The 15,850-nt window shown below is 43.7% G+C and overlaps 1 protein-coding gene and 1 long non-coding RNA gene across 19 annotated transcripts in view; one reads left to right on the top strand and one right to left on the bottom strand.

The window, feature by feature from the left end:
• The window catches only part of LOC121305398 (immunoglobulin kappa light chain-like), a 322,019-nt gene that overhangs the window by 234,554 nt on the left and 71,615 nt on the right, over nucleotides 1-15,850 (top strand). Inside the window, exon 3 of one of the 18 annotated variants that reach the window (XM_041237039.1) lies at nucleotides 4,149-4,155. The exons of the other annotated variants lie outside the window; for them this stretch is intronic. Coding sequence (XP_041092973.1) covers nucleotides 4,149-4,155 — 7 coding nt within the window. The remainder of the gene's footprint in view (nucleotides 1-4,148; nucleotides 4,156-15,850) is intronic. 18 annotated transcript variants of the gene reach the window in all.
• Nucleotides 283-3,049, bottom strand: LOC121305452. The gene is made up of 4 exons (XR_005948081.1): nucleotides 3,020-3,049; nucleotides 2,468-2,488; nucleotides 2,055-2,108; nucleotides 283-1,074 (listed from the first exon to the last, which is right to left on the bottom strand). It is a non-coding gene; the product is annotated as an uncharacterized LOC121305452 (long non-coding RNA).

Below are 15,850 nucleotides of genomic sequence, written 5' to 3'. Positions count from 1 at the left end.
AGCATCTCTAATGCCTCTTGGTTTACCCACAATATGCAAGTAACAATTACCCTGGAAAGAGCACCGTGCTTCTGAACTGCTAAACCCATGAGATTATAGAAACAATCAGGAACTTTCTCCTTTACTAAATATGCAATGCAGAAGAAAGAGGAAATATAGGAATTCTCCCTTGCACTGTTAAGAGTTCTTTGCTGTCAATAAAGAGGCTTTGTGAGTGATTTCAGTGGTGGCAGTATGAAAAGCACACCCGTCATGTGAAACAAACCAGTCCAAAACGAGACATTGATGCTAATAGCTTTATTGCTGAAAAAGCTTTGCAGAAAGAGAGAGGCTTCTTCCCAGTTTCATGTAACAGCAGACAGTGTTGTTGTTTTTGTTTATATTGGTCAGCAGTTTGAGCATTTGTTGTCATGAATGCAAATAAAGAGATTTTAAAATAATTGAAAGATGAAGAAAATCTCTATATAAACACAATGTTTTTGTCAGTCTGTGAACAAGGCCTGTCACTGGACACTTTTGACATCACAGGGTGGAACTGGGAGAAGAAGGGAGTGTACTGGTCAAGCCTGACTGGGTGGAGTGATTATGAGCTGGGGCAGATCAATCAAGCACGCTCTCTGAGGAATGGTTTCTATATGTTCCCATGTGCAGCTGTGTTTCTATTCAAACATGTGAGAGCATGTGATCTCACTTAGAATCTGAGACTACATGTTAAACAAGGACAACTTTCCATACAATGTAAAGACCTGCTTCATAAGAGGTAGGGTATCAGCCAATAGAAAAATAATGTTGTCTCTATTATATATCCTTGAAGAGATTAACCAAATGCACAGCAGGGAGCAGCTGTTTGAAACAAACTGTGAATGTTCTGAAGGAAATCAGTATGGGTGCTGTAGCTGTGTGCGGGGAGAGGGACCAGAACAGAAAGGGTGCAGCGATGCTACAAAAGCAGGTTGCTGGTGTGTTTAAGCTTTGCTTGCAGGTCTGCTGTCAGGTAAACTCCAGCACTGTGATCCCTGGGTGCTGCTGCTTCTCAGTAGTGCTGGCATCACCTGCAGCGGTAGGTACGCCAGTCTGAAACCAATTGAAGACATGATCAGCAACCTGGGCAGAAAAGCTATTGTTGTGATCCATACACTACAGAGCATTGCACAGCTAGGGAATGAGATTGTGGGGTGGTAATGGTCAGCACTGTCTAATAATATAGACAATCAGTGTCACACTGAGCTGCAGAGTTGAACTCCCTCCCATGTGTAGATAGCATCCTCCACACTCTATGTATTGCACTCATTTGAATGAGCAATTAGAGAAAAGCTTTGTGTAATTCATGCATGCAATTTCACAATCCCAAAGGGTATGGAATCAACTGCTAGACTGTGGAGCCGCCACAACCTCGCAATACAATCCTATCAATAAAAGACATGCAAACCCTCTATTCTAGTTCAAACATGTTTCTGAGGTTTTATTCAGAGCAATCCTGGATCAAAGCTCCTCTGTTTGGTCCCTGCTTTTAGATTTTGTTTCACTAAAATGACAAAAGTTTCACAGGAGATTGAGGTGAGTGGACCCTTCTTCTCAACTCAATGCCAACCCTGACATAATGAGCTCCCACAGAGACCTACTGTCCACACACCATACAACAGCAACAACCCCAGTCATCAGATTGACTGTGATTATGAGTGGAGTTGGTTACTCTGGTATAAGATCACACACATGTAATGAGTTGAAGTAACATTTCTGGATTGCAGGAGACAGGTTAGACTTTCCCTTTCCAATAAGTTACGAATGAACTCAATCGATCAATAGTTTGAGACAATGCAGCTGAAAGATGAATCATAAACTCATCTTGATATTTCCAATTGAAGGATTATGATGGACGGCATCTGTTATAAAACTTATTCCAACAATTCTGTGTCTCTCTTGGAGTTCCATCCATATTGGACCTGCTCAAGCACATGTTCTAAACTGATATGGAATGACACTTGGTTTTCTATTTCAGATTGTTCTACTATATCCCACAGCCAATGTGTGCAGTAATAATAAGGCATACTCACAGCGATGGCAGTGGTACCCATGACGGTAGTAGAAATAGTAGTGATAGTGATGAGCTACACAAAAAAAGAAAAGGGAATTAGGAAGAGTCTATTTTTAACACAGAGCTTCTTAAACCCACTGCCTTCCACACTGTAGCCCAGAACTCAAACCCCTGAGCTACTCAGGGACAGTGACCCAGCGGTTAAAGGAAAGGGCTTGATACCAGGAGGTTCACATCCCGGCTCAGCCACTCCCTCACTGTGTGTGACTCTGAGCAAGTCAAAACGTAAACCTGGGCTCCTATTGAAAGTGACTCTGCAGCAGCAGTTTTTGATGCACAGCACACCCCCTAGTCTCAAAGTCACTTTGGAGAAAAGCGACTGCTAAAAGACTCATTAATAAAAAAGAAATAAACTAGAATCCATTTACTTACCATAGTAGCATCTGTACCTTACTGGCAAAGATAAAAGTTATATATTGAGCTCAGTCCATTTGAAGTCACTGCAGTGGCTGCTTTATACAAGAATGGGGCCTCAGTAGTGTATTAGAGAGCTATAGATTTCAAAGGAGTGTATCTCTATTTGTACATTTCTATTATTGGCAAAATCCAGAGACAGTGCTCCTTCTTTATATCCTCTCCCACAGTATACAGAACACCTCACTATGAGAGTATTTATTAAATAAAGATTGCATTTCTTATTAAGAGCAGCTAATTCATACTGTTATACAATAATACCCCGTTCCATATTGTCAGCATCAGCTGCAGGAGGCCCCATTGTTAACATGTATTCATTTCTTGTGAAGCGCACAGTACATGTGTTTTGTATTGTAGTGCACAGTCACATTCTAGCACTCTTGCAGCACACACACTCCTTCCTTGTGTTGCACACATTTGAGGCTTTTGGTCTGGGTGGCACAGACCCCCACTGTAGCTCTGCATTCTAAACCCATATCCTCTTTATTAAAATATCAGCCTCACACTTACCACGAGCACAGATGCTATAATCTGTAAATGAAATAAACACACCCCATTAAATACAATTTAAAACATATACAATTCATTTCTACATGTTAATGTACCATCATTAAATAAAATACTTACAACAGTAAGCTGTTCCAAAGAAAAAGAAAAACAGAGAATGGGTTTATTAGATTTAATACTTCACTTTATATTCATGTTTGTGTCACATTTACTGTAATGGTTTCTGTTCCTCTGAGAATATCACTTGATTTGGATAGCTGTTACAGGCTTAATGAAGACACCAAGGGGCACATTTCAAAGGGTTTTCTCCAGTCTGTCCAGAACTATGAAAACACTCCCTGGTAGAATATGTTGCAATACTAAAGTGTTTCTCAATGTCTTCAATCAATTGACCTGCAGCCTACAATCCCTGCAGTTCACCCAAACCGGGAGCCGCTCCAGAGAGACAGACTCCTACTTCTGTAGTATCTTTTGGACGGGGCATCCTTCTTCACTACCATGGACTGTGTCAGGACCACTTCAGAATCCACTTCAGAAGACAGAAAGCACGTGAAGATCATTAAACAAACAGTACTTTGCATCCCTTCTATTTAAACACCGACCATGTCGAGGAACTCTCCACATTTGGATTAGGATTTCAATGTACATGAAACAAGATTGCTGAACAGTAAGGAGCTTCAGATTTCATTTTGTTAGAGTGTGTGTTCAGATGTTTTCACCTGAGTTCAGGAGCTGATCTTCAGTTCTAGTTGCCTGTCTTAGATATATGTACATAATGCAGGCTGGATCAGTACAAGTGTCTTTATAGAAGAGCCAGTGACTGGATCACATTTCCTTCTGTTTGCAATTCACTGCTATGCACTAGATGGCGATGGCACTTACTAACAGAAACACATTTCAGCCTGCATTACATATGAAAAGAAGCACACAGACTTATGCACAAAACAGCACTGCTCAGAATGATTGCAACACATCATAAAAATCTCCTCTCGACTCGACTACTGCAACTCTCTCTGCAGTGCTCTTCCGTCACGCGCCATAAACCGACTGCAGCTGGTTCAAAATGCTGCTGCTAAGATCCTTACCAGATGTTAAAAACATGATCACATCACCCCCTGTCTCGCCCAGCTGCACTGGCTACCTGGAAAGTTCAGGATTACTTTCAAAATTCTCCTGCTTGCCTACAAGACCCTCCATCACACAGGCCCAGAGTATCTCTCCAGTCTGCTGAGCCGCTGTGTCCCTGCAGGCAAGCTGAGCTCCTCTGACTCTGGCCTGCTTGTTAAACCCAAGCAAAAGCGCCCCACACTGGGAGAGCGGCTCTTTTAGCTTCATGGCCCCGACTCTCTGGATCTCTCTCCCAGCTCTAGTATATGCAGCTCCCTCAGTCGCTCGCTTCAAATCAAGTCTCTAGACCCACCTGTTCTGTCTTGCTTTCAATGCTCTTCAAGCCTGATATCTGTTATTAGCTGTTGTCTTCAGGTTTTTCACTCCCTCTTTGTATGATTCTGTATGACACACACATCCACAATGTTTAGAATTCACATCCTAGCCTTGTATTTTTAGAATTCACATCCTAGCCTTGTATTTAATGTAATGTGCCTATAGTTAATGTACTTGCATTGGTTTTTACTGTAGTATTTAATGTGCTATGCCCTGTATTGTTTTTACTGTTGTATTTAATGTGCTATGCCCTATATTTCACCATATTTAATGTATTTGCATTGTTCCTCATTATTTTGTAAAGTGCTTTGTGATGGTGGTCCACCGTGAAAGGCGCTATATAAAATAAAGATTGATAAAAAGGTAAGGGAACAGGACAACATTTTAGTCAAGTTATTATATCTCAGTTGGGCTTTCCTTCTTACTGACATTTAAGATGATAAATCAATACAATAAGTCTCTGTGGAAGGGTGGTGGGTAATTCACTGACCAGGAGACAGACAGGTGTACTTGAAAACACCACACAGGTGCCCAGTTTTATTTTAAGGGTGTCTTGTTTCTTTTTAGCCCGCAGAGGGCGCTGTTGGTCCATGGTCGGCTTACCAACTATGGTAAACAGAACCACGGGAATACCAAATGATGGTAAGACAGTTCAGGGTGCAAGCGCACTCGCAGGTGCTTCAAACAATAATTCAAAAATAGAAGGCAAAAAGAAAAAGGGAAAATAAAACAGTAACAAAACTATAAAGAAAAGTTGCTGTACTTTGCAGCGATATCCCGGTCGCCGCTGCCCGTGCGACCCGGATCACCGTCCTACGCTGCGGGCTAACTAACCTGCTCAGATATACTAATCAGGGGTCTGCCCAAGGGTTCCTGCCCTCACTGTCTCGCTCTGAAACTCCGTTTCGTTCTCTCCGACTGTTTCTCGGTCATGGACCAGCGCTTATGCACTGTCAGGGCGTTTAAAAGGGCAGACCTGAGGAAACAACAGAGCGTTAACTTATAGGGCTAACAATCTCCCCAAGACCCGCCTCTCAGCCATTCAGAGAGGGGGAAAGTCCACACACCCACTTTCCCACCTCCCCGTGTCACTGCCATGACTCACAGGCGGTTGTTGGACGACTGCTGTCCTCTTCCTGCAGCACCGTGAACACGCCAGCAGAGTCAGCACAGATCTCCCCCTGCTACAGTCTCATTAAAGGTGCTGCATCAACACAATCACATGTTAAATGCAAACAGATTAAATATTTTCAAAGTATATATCTCTCAAGCTTCGTGTTTTCCTCTTCCACTGCAGTGTAACAGACAGACAGACAGACAGACAGACAGAGAGAGACAGACAGGCACACACACACACACACACACACACACACACACACACACACACACACACACACACACACACACACACTCCACAGCAGAAGCTATAGGCCGTCTGTACTCACTGTCAGCAATTGTCTCCATCATATTGTCTCCTATCAGGTAAAATAGAAATAGGTTTATACAGTTAGACATATATTAGTAACCGGATATGGGCTCTTTGTGTTAGTGCCAGTAGAGAAACAGCAGCTAGATGTGTTCAGATTCACTGGGGTTTGTGTTAGTGCCAGTAGAGAAACAGCAGCTAGATGTGTTCAGATTCACTGGGGTTTGTGTTAGTGCCAGTAGAGAAACAGCAGCTAGATGTGTTCAGATTCACTGGGGTTTGTGTTAGTGCCAGTAGAGAAACAGCAGCTAGATGTGTTCAGATTCACTGGGGTTTGTGTTAGTGCCAGTAGAGAAACAGCAGCTAGATGTGCTCAGATTCACTGGGGTTTGTGTTAGTGCCAGTAGAGAAACAGCAGCTAGATGTGTTCAGATTCACTGGGGTTTGTGTTAGTGCCAGTAGAGAAACAGCAGCTAGATGTGTTCAGATTCACTGGGGTTTGTGTTAGTGCCAGTAGAGAAACAGCAGCTAGATGTGTTCAGATTCACTGGGGTTTGTGTTAGTGCCAGTAGAGAAACAGCAGCTAGATGTGTTCAGATTCACTGGGGTTTGTGTTAGTGCCAGTAGAGAAACAGCAGCAGCAGTCCTTTGTTGCTGAGATCTGTAAACAAAGGCTGTGGTTACTAGATGTGTTCAGATTCACTGGGGTTTGTGTTAGTGCCAGTAGAGAAACAGCAGCTAGATGTGTTCAGATTCACTGGGGTTTGTGTTAGTGCCAGTAGAGAAACAGCAGCTAGATGTGTTCAGATTCACTGGGGTTTGTGTTAGTGCCAGTAGAGAAACAGCAGCTAGATGTGTTCAGATTCACTGGGGTTTGTGTTAGTGCCAGTAGAGAAACAGCAGCTAGATGTGTTCAGATTCACTGGGGTTTGTGTTAGTGCCAGTAGAGAAACAGCAGCTAGATGTGTTCAGATTCACTGGGGTTTGTGTTAGTGCCAGTAGAGAAACAGCAGCTAGATGTGCTCAGATTCACTGGGGTTTGGCCTTGTCTTTCAGCTGTAATTCCAGTTCTCCTCTTGAAGGTTTGTGTTGTGCCCACACACTACCCAGACGTGCTTTTCAAAGGACTCACCCAACTCACTTGAGTCCATCACTGGCCAGTTCAGCATCACTGTCAGCTGAATCCTCTGCCTCTGGAACAGGGAGAACAGAGTTCATGAAGCAATGAAGGATTCCCTCGCTGCAGTGCACAACTTCATAGGACACAGAACACAGGCAGGCAGAGAGCTCCCCATTCATTGCAATGCAGAGCTGCGAGGTTTAATCTGTAAACACAGGTGGATATAGTCCATCACTGTCCAGTTCAGCATCAGCCCTTCCTCAGCCTTATGCATGATTAGTGATGATTAGTCAGGTTGAGTTTGTAAACACAGGCTGTGGTTACATTTTTAATGAGAGCAGTCCTGTGTTGCTGAGATCTGTAAACACAGGCTGTGGTTACATTTTTAATGAGAGCAGTCCTGTGTTGCTGAGATCTGTAAACACAGGCTGTGGTTACATTTTTAATGAGAGCAGTCCTGTGTTGCTGAGATCTGTAAACACAGGCTGTGGTTACATTTTTAATGAGAGCAGTCCTGTGTTGCTGAGATCTGTAAACACAGGCTGTGGTTACATTTTTAATGAGAGCAGTCCTGTGTTGCTGAGATCTGTAAACACAGGCTGTGGTTACATTTTTAATGAGAGCAGTCCTGTGTTGCTGAGATCTGTAAACACAGGCTGTGGTTACATTTTTAATGAGAGCAGTCCTGTGTTGCTGAGATCTGTAAACACAGGCTGTGGTTACATTTTTAATGAGAGCAGTCCTGTGTTGCTGAGATCTGTAAACACAGGCTGTGGTTACATTTTTAATGAGAGCAGTCCTGTGTTGCTGAGATCTGTAAACACAGGCTGTGGTTACATTTTTAATGAGAGCAGTCCTGTGTTGCTGAGATCTGTAAACACAGGCTGTGGTTACATTTTTAATGAGAGCAGTCCTGTGTTGCTGAGATCTGTAAACACAGGCTGTGGTTACATTTTTAATGAGAGCAGTCCTGTGTTGCTGAGATCTGTAAACACAGGCTGTGGTTACATTTTTAATGAGAGCAGTCCTGTGTTGCTGAGATCTGTAAACACAGGCTGTGGTTACATTTTTAATGAGAGCAGTCCTGTGTTGCTGAGATCTGTAAACACAGGCTGTGGTTACATTTTTAATGAGAGCGGTCCTGTGTTGCTGAGATCTGTAAACACAGGCTGTGGTTACATTTTTAATGAGAGCAGTCCTGTGTTGCTGAGATCTGTAAACACAGGCTGTGGTTACATTTTTAATGAGAGCAGTCCTGTGTTGCTGAGATCTGTAAACACAGGCTGTGGTTACATTTTTAATGAGAGCAGTCCTGTGTTGCTGAGATCTGTAAACACAGGCTGTGGTTACATTTTTAATGAGAGCAGTCCTGTGTTGCTGAGATCAATGTTTGTTACCTGGGTAGTAAGTGTTATTTCCTAATTGCTTATGCCTCAAAAGTATACAAAATGGCTATTATTCCCCACAAACTTTGCTTTTGTGACCAGGACAGTGATATTTCGAAATATCACTATTTCCAATGGGAAAACGGGCAAATGTGCGTCTTTTCGTTCACATAAAGTCAGAAAAAAACAACACATGAATCCAAATTAACATGTATTTATACTAAAGTAATACAAAAATGACTACAAAAGATTTAGAAGTGAGTAGTTTTTCGAAATTTCCGATTATACTGTAAATAGTTGTGACTTTCACAATTAAACCTGGAAGTTATCAGGATAACTCTTTATAGCACTTTTGTGCAACTGGCCCCAGGACTAGAGTACACAGTTATAAACTGAGTGGAGACAGGCTTAGGACAGAGGGTAGGAGACACATCTTCTCACTTAACCTCCTTGTGCTCCGTCCTTCGGATGAGATGTAAAACCGAGCTCCTATTGGAAGTGACTCTGCAGCAGCAACTGTTGATGTACAGATCATCATTCCATAGTCTCTGTAGCTGCTTTGGATAAAAGCATCTGCTAATTGACACATTGATTATTACACCCAGAGTCAAAAAGAGCTCGGGTTGATGTGCTCCTCCGACTGGGCAACATCCCTTGCAGTGGAGTTAACAGACAATCAACAGACAAGGGAGCTGAATCTATTCAACCTGGAACAAAGAAGGATTAGAGGAGACACTTCTTCTCACAGAGTTGGGAGTGTTTGAAATGGGTCACTAGAACGGTGTTGCTGCAGAGTCATCAGGATGTCTTTAAAAGCCAACTAGATGAAAGTCAGGGATCAGTCAGCTACTAGAAAAGTATTGATGTGCTAAATTCCCTGATCTTGTTCATAACTTTTCTCAATCCCAGCCAATGACTCACTGTGTGTGACCCTGAGCAGGTCACTTCACCTCCTTGTGCTCCATCCTTTGGACGAGACGTTAAATCAATGCCCTATTGTAAGTGACTCTGCATATAATGCACAGTTCACAGCCTGCCTCTGTAAAGCACTTTGTGAAGGTGTTCCACTATGAAAGGCACCACATATACATTATTATTATTATTATTATTATTATTATTATTATTATTATTATTATTATTATTATTATTATTATTATTATTAACCAAAGAGTAACTGCATCTGCACAGAAAACAGCACATCCATGTCAGTCAAGTGGAAAATGAAAAACAACATGCTTTTTTTACCGTTTTAAACTGGAATATTTTAAATCGAGGCAACATCATGTCATGAAAAATCCTGACTATTTAGTACCTGCATTTTGATAGTACTGCTATCTATCTCATATTTTAATTTGCTTTTTGGTAATTAATATTTGCTGTGCTTCTAAAAACAGAAATCGCATTTGCAATCCCACGCTCTGCCCCTTGCCTTTTTATTCTGCCTGTACTGAAGACACACGGCATGTTGAAATATGCAGGGCTGCAGGGGCTTGTTTTTCCACAATCAATTTTCCTCAGGCAGTTTCATTGAGGAGTCCACAGATTGATAAAACTTGTGTTCCATGTTATTAGAGTATGCTATCCTGTATTTGGCTCGTGGGAGTGAAAGATAAAGCCCAATCCTTTGAAATTGGAAGGCTGTTTATAAAATGTATTCACTAATTTTCTTCAGGATTAAATATTTTAATAATTAACAATCCTTTAAAGGAAGTACTTACAAAAAAACATAAATATATATTAGAAATATTTGTAGAATGTCATAAATTGCTTAATAAAAAATAAAAAATAAATGTATTGCGATACATATCATATCATGAACTTAGTGTATCGCCTCACCCCTGCTGATAACAGTCACTGATTTCCACCTCAGCTAATATCACTTTCAGATATAAAAGTGTAAGATCAGGTTTATATGCAGGTACTGCACTGAAATGTTTCTTCTGGTGACGCTAAGCAACCCGAGTGGATTTGGCATCACCAGTGATGGGACATGTGCTCCCTGCAGCTCTGTGACGACACCGCTGATCAAACAGCATTCTAAAGAGGGGGGGCAGTGGCTGCTCATCTAGCAGCTGCCTCAGGAGCAAGCACAGTTATGTCCTTGTTGACAGAGTGGCTGGGCAGCTCCCCTTGGGTAAAATATGAATGTGAAGCACACTGCTGGTGTTCAGTAGCAGCTCTGCAAGATGAATAGGCAGCTCAATGCTGCTTGTTTTGTAGGGTTGGATCACACAGGCTGGATCCCAGCTTGATGTTCTCATCAAGTGTACAGGCATTATTTTCAGCAGGAAGTTCCTCTGCGATGGAGACACATTCCTGCTCTATGAACTCCTCTTTGATAGGAACACATTCCTGATGAGGGATCTCTTCATCTTTAACAAACGGCAGCTCTGTAACCTGCACTAGACTTGCACAGCACTCCTGCTCAAAGGACTCCTCTTGTGTGGAAACTGCTTCTATCTTTGGCTCCTCCTGTGCTTCAGATTCAGGGATAGCGTGGCTCTCTCTGGGATCTGTGGGGAAACAAAATTGTATAAAATGACAGCTCTTTCTTACTAGCTCTGCGCAGGCAGGGTGCTGCTGCCGCCCCCTTTATTCACCCAGCTGGGTCTGGAAAGATCTCTGTAAATGTGTGTGCAGAACAATAAGGAGACAGGACTAAAGCAAAAGAAGAAGCAGAGACTGAACCAAAGACAAACCCAGCACTGGAGCTGAATACAATGAAACCATGCATCTCAAAACAGATCTGCAGGCAAACACCATGTGCTGCTGTGTGTTCATATTAGGACACCAATCATTACTGTAACCCTCTGCAATATGGGCTGTGAGTGTCTCAGTGGGACTCTATACAAGACTTAAATGGATACCATTTAGTCTCTTAAATTAGACTGGTTAAGATTTACCAATCTAGTACTTTCTTAGTTTACAGAATACCTGTTTAAATATGAATTAGACTAGGCTAGATTCACTACGTTATAAAATCTGCTCTATAAAGTAATACAATGTCTTGATTAGACTATAACCAATATTAGGACAGATCTGTGTGATACAGAGAGATCACAAACACCAGGCTTTGCAGGGAGTGACTTTCCTCTCGTCTTTCAGGATCCCGCGCAGCTCTGCAGGATCTCAAACGCGTTTGTTTCTCAGTGAATAATCTCATTGCAAAACTCAACGTGTCTGTGTAGCTGCGACTGACGCGCTGCACTCTGTGTGTGAAATTCAACACAGAAAAGAGAGTCTTTAAATCCCCCAGAACTCCGTGCAGGTAATAAACAAACACAAAAATCATAAACTAATAGAAAACATTTCAACCCATCCTGAATACTGTAAACAGCAGGAGCCAGCGTGCAGTAAAACCATCACTGCCTGCAGCCAGCTCTCCACACATAAACAGAGCAACCCTCTCTATCTCCTGCACTGCAATGAGAGCGTCACTAGCAGGGGGCGGGCCTGGCTGGAGCTGTCGCGTATTATTGGCTGCAGAAACACTCCATCGTGTGTCTGATTGGCTGGCCTCGCTGTCGACTCAAGGGGGCGGCTCGACGCGGTTATGAAGCTGGATGGCAGGGTTCTCCATGTTGGCTCTTTGCGCGCTGTGCTCTATGCAATGCTGACACCGCGCCGATCCGAAATGGCGCCAGTTTCCACTGCCGCTGCTTTCTAATGCGCATGCTCAATTCCAAAGCCGCCATTCTGCGAGCGCGGGGTTTGAAAGCTGCTGTGGATTTTACATCATCAGAAAGCAGTCGACAGTGCAGCTCGTTAACACTTCAACACTATGCTGGAGACAGCACCTATAACACGAGTAGAGGTTTAGTACCGGCCTCCGTGCAGCCACGGAATCATAGCGTTACACGCCACTGCAGAATATATATATGTATTGTCATGTGATTAGTCATTGCTGATGTCATTACTGATGTCATGCATGACATGCATAGAGTTCAAAATGTGCCAATTATTTATTAGTCCAAATTACTGTAGGATATTAAAGGCTAACTGCAGAGGGAGGCTGTAATAATAACACACAGTTGTCACTGTTTCCTAAATATAGGGATCCTGGTATCTGAGCTCTGCAGCAATGTTATGAAAGAGGGCTTTGTTCCACTTTTTATTATTATTTTTTTTTCCAGCTGTTATTTAGCAGTGTGGCAGCATGCAGGAACAGCACACACAAGTGAAACACGCTTCCGGTCCCTGCAGGAAACCTTATCCAGGAGCCTAGATTTAGCACTATCTATTTATTTAACTATTTATTTAATAATTTATTAGCAGATGCCCTTACCCTAGGGCAACTTACAGTTGTATACAAAAAACACATATCAAGAATTACACACAATTAAGAGCAAGATGCAAAATACAATGACTTCAGTCCAATAAGAGCAAATACAAAACACAGTACGATTTGATATCGGGGCAGTTCAAGAGCAGATAACAGTCCTGAGAGCACCCCAGGGTTAGATACGAGTGCCAGTGACCCTTGATACTACAGGTTGGGTTCCTGCAGGATTACATACAGCAGAATAGTTCCAGCACCATTGCACCCAGGTAATGTTCTGTCGCAGAAGGGCAGAGTTGAGTTTTAGCAGGTGTTGTCTGACTGGGCAGTCCTCACATCTGCAGGGAGGTCGTTCCACCACTGGGTGGAATCTGCAGTATCAGTACTGTATACTTCTATTACTTACTATGGAAGATACTAAACCAGAGATCATTAAACCATTAGCTATTTAAACCAAAACCAGTGCCGCAGTGTTTTTGTAAGACAAATATAACAAGAATGCAGCCGGTTCCACTGAGATTTGACTCAGCTCGCAGGTCCTCAGCAGGTCCCCAGCACAGGGATTCTCACCATGGAACCACCCATACAGGTCCTCATTGCAGGGACTCTCACCATGGAACCACCCATACAGGTCCTCATTGCAGGGACTCTCACCATGGAACCACCCATACAGGTCCTCATTGCAGGGACTCTCACCATGGAACCACCCATACAGGTCCTCATTGCAGGGACTCTCACCATGGAACCACCCATACAGGTCCTCATTGCAGGGACAGGGACTCCACACACCAGTGAAACACGCTTCCGGTCCCTGCAGATCCTCTCACCATGGATCCACCCATACAGGTCCTCATTGCTACTCTCACCATGGAACCACCCATACAGGTCCTCATTGCAGGGACTCTCACCATGCCCTTACCCATACAGGGCAACTTACAGTTGGACTCTCACCACACCCAACAGGTCCTCATATCAAGAATTACACCACAATTAAGAGCAAGATCTCATACAATGACTCTCACCAGTCCATAATACAAATCCAAAACATTGCAGGGACTCTCACCATATCACCCATACAGGATCCTCATTGCAGGGACTCTCACCATGGAACCACCCATACAGGGTCATTGCAGGGAGTGCAAGTGAAATACAGGATCCTCAGACTGGGACTCTCACCAGGAACCACCCATACAGGTCCTCATTGCAGGGACTCTCACCATGGAACCACCCATGCCTACATTGCAGGGACTCTCACCAGAGTGCTACAGGTCCTCATTGCCCACTCTCATGGAACCACCCATACAGGTCCTGTCTGCAGGGACTCCTCACCATGGAACCACCCATACAGGTTCCTCATTGCAGGGACTCTCACCATGTAACCATACCATACAGGTCCTCATTGCAGGGACTCTCACCATGGAACCACCCATACAGGTCCTCATTGCAGGGACTCTCACCATGGAACCACCCATACACCTCATTGCAGGGACTCTCACCATGGAACCACCCCTCATTGCAGGGACTCTCACCATGGAACCACCCATACAGGTCCTCATTGCAGGGACTCTCACCATGGAACCACCCATACAGGTCCTCATTGCAGGGACTCTCACCATGGAACCACCCATACAGGTCCTCATTGCAGGGACTCTCACCATGGAACCACCCATACAGGTCCTCATTGCAGGGACTCTCACCATGGAACCACCCATACAGGTCCTCATTGCAGGGACTCTCACCATGGAACCACCCATACAGGTCCTCATTGCAGGGACTCTCACCATGGAACCACCCATACAGGTCCTCATTGCAGGGACTCTCACCATGGAACCACCCATACAGGTCCTCATTGCAGGGACTCTCACCATGGAACCACCCATACAGGTCCTCATTGCAGGGACTCTCACCATGGAACCACCCATACAGGTCCTCATTGCAGGGACTCTCACCATGGAACCACCCATACAGGTCCTCATTGCAGGGACTCTCACCATGGAACCACCCATACAGGTCCTCATTGCAGGGACTCTCACCATGGAACCACCCATACAGGTCCTCATTGCAGGGAGGCTCGTCATGTCATCTTTTATTTGAAACGGTTTCAATGTGTTTATTATCTCTGGAGCTATTCTGTGTAACAGGTGCTGAAAGCACATTGTCCAGAGACAGGATTCCTGAGAGACATTGTTTAAAACGCAGGCACATTTGCATATTCACGCTCTTCAGAACAGGTTAGACGGCTTGTAGCCTACGGAGGATATTCCAAGCCAAAATTAAAAATAAATGAATAAATAATTAAATTAATATATAGCTGCTAGTTGGTAGCCAGTAATCTTGTCTGAAATGGGTCAATACTGGATCACTATTAGCAAACCTTTTTGCCAGTATTGGTGCAATGCTGACAGGCCAATGTGACTATATTGGCCCAATTACATTCCAGAATTGGATCGGTATCGTTTGCACATGGGCCCAGTACATTGGCCCAGTGCTGGCAATCTGAATTGGCTAGGAACTGGCACAGTCCTGGCCCATTAAGAAACACCATTACTGGGTTTAAGTTGGTGCCATATTGGCTTCATAATGGTATCAGAATACTGGACCTCTTGATAATGCAAGGATTGTTATGTGTTATTATTTTGTGAAATCACCACAGACACAGTGACAGGATTGAATGTTTTATTTGTCAGCTCTACAGCCCTTATAAGGACTCCCCAGACACAACCAATGGGTTGGCAGAGAAGAAGAGAGAGAAGCTAATACACTGACAGCGTGTTTGAAGTGCAGTTTATTGCCTTCAATATATATAAAAGGAATAACACTCTGAAGGAAATGTTCGCTGGGAGCTCTTACCACGCTGTGTAGACTGTGCCTTTAACGCCCCCTGCTGGCCTTGTTAAAGATGACTGCTGATGATGAGGGTGACGCTGCCATTGTTTTACCTCACGCTGTACACGAGGACGTGCCGTCCGTTCCCATGGCAGCTGGATTGAGCTGCTTTGGACTGCAAGAGAACAGCGAGGAGCTCTAGAATCTCAACGGGAGCGTCTCCCTGATGTGGAGACAGCGGTCACGTGGTGTAAGTGCAGCTGCTCTGCTTTCAAACGAGGAATACAATTGCAGCGAGGCAGCCGGCCAGGACCTGAGCCGTATACACAATCATTCATTTATTCAGTGATTTATT

The sequence above is a fragment of the Polyodon spathula genome, chromosome 43, assembly GCF_017654505.1.
Source record: "Polyodon spathula isolate WHYD16114869_AA chromosome 43, ASM1765450v1, whole genome shotgun sequence".
Taxonomy (NCBI): domain Eukaryota; kingdom Metazoa; phylum Chordata; class Actinopteri; order Acipenseriformes; family Polyodontidae; genus Polyodon; species Polyodon spathula.
This window is presented reverse-complemented; position numbering and strand designations above follow the sequence as displayed.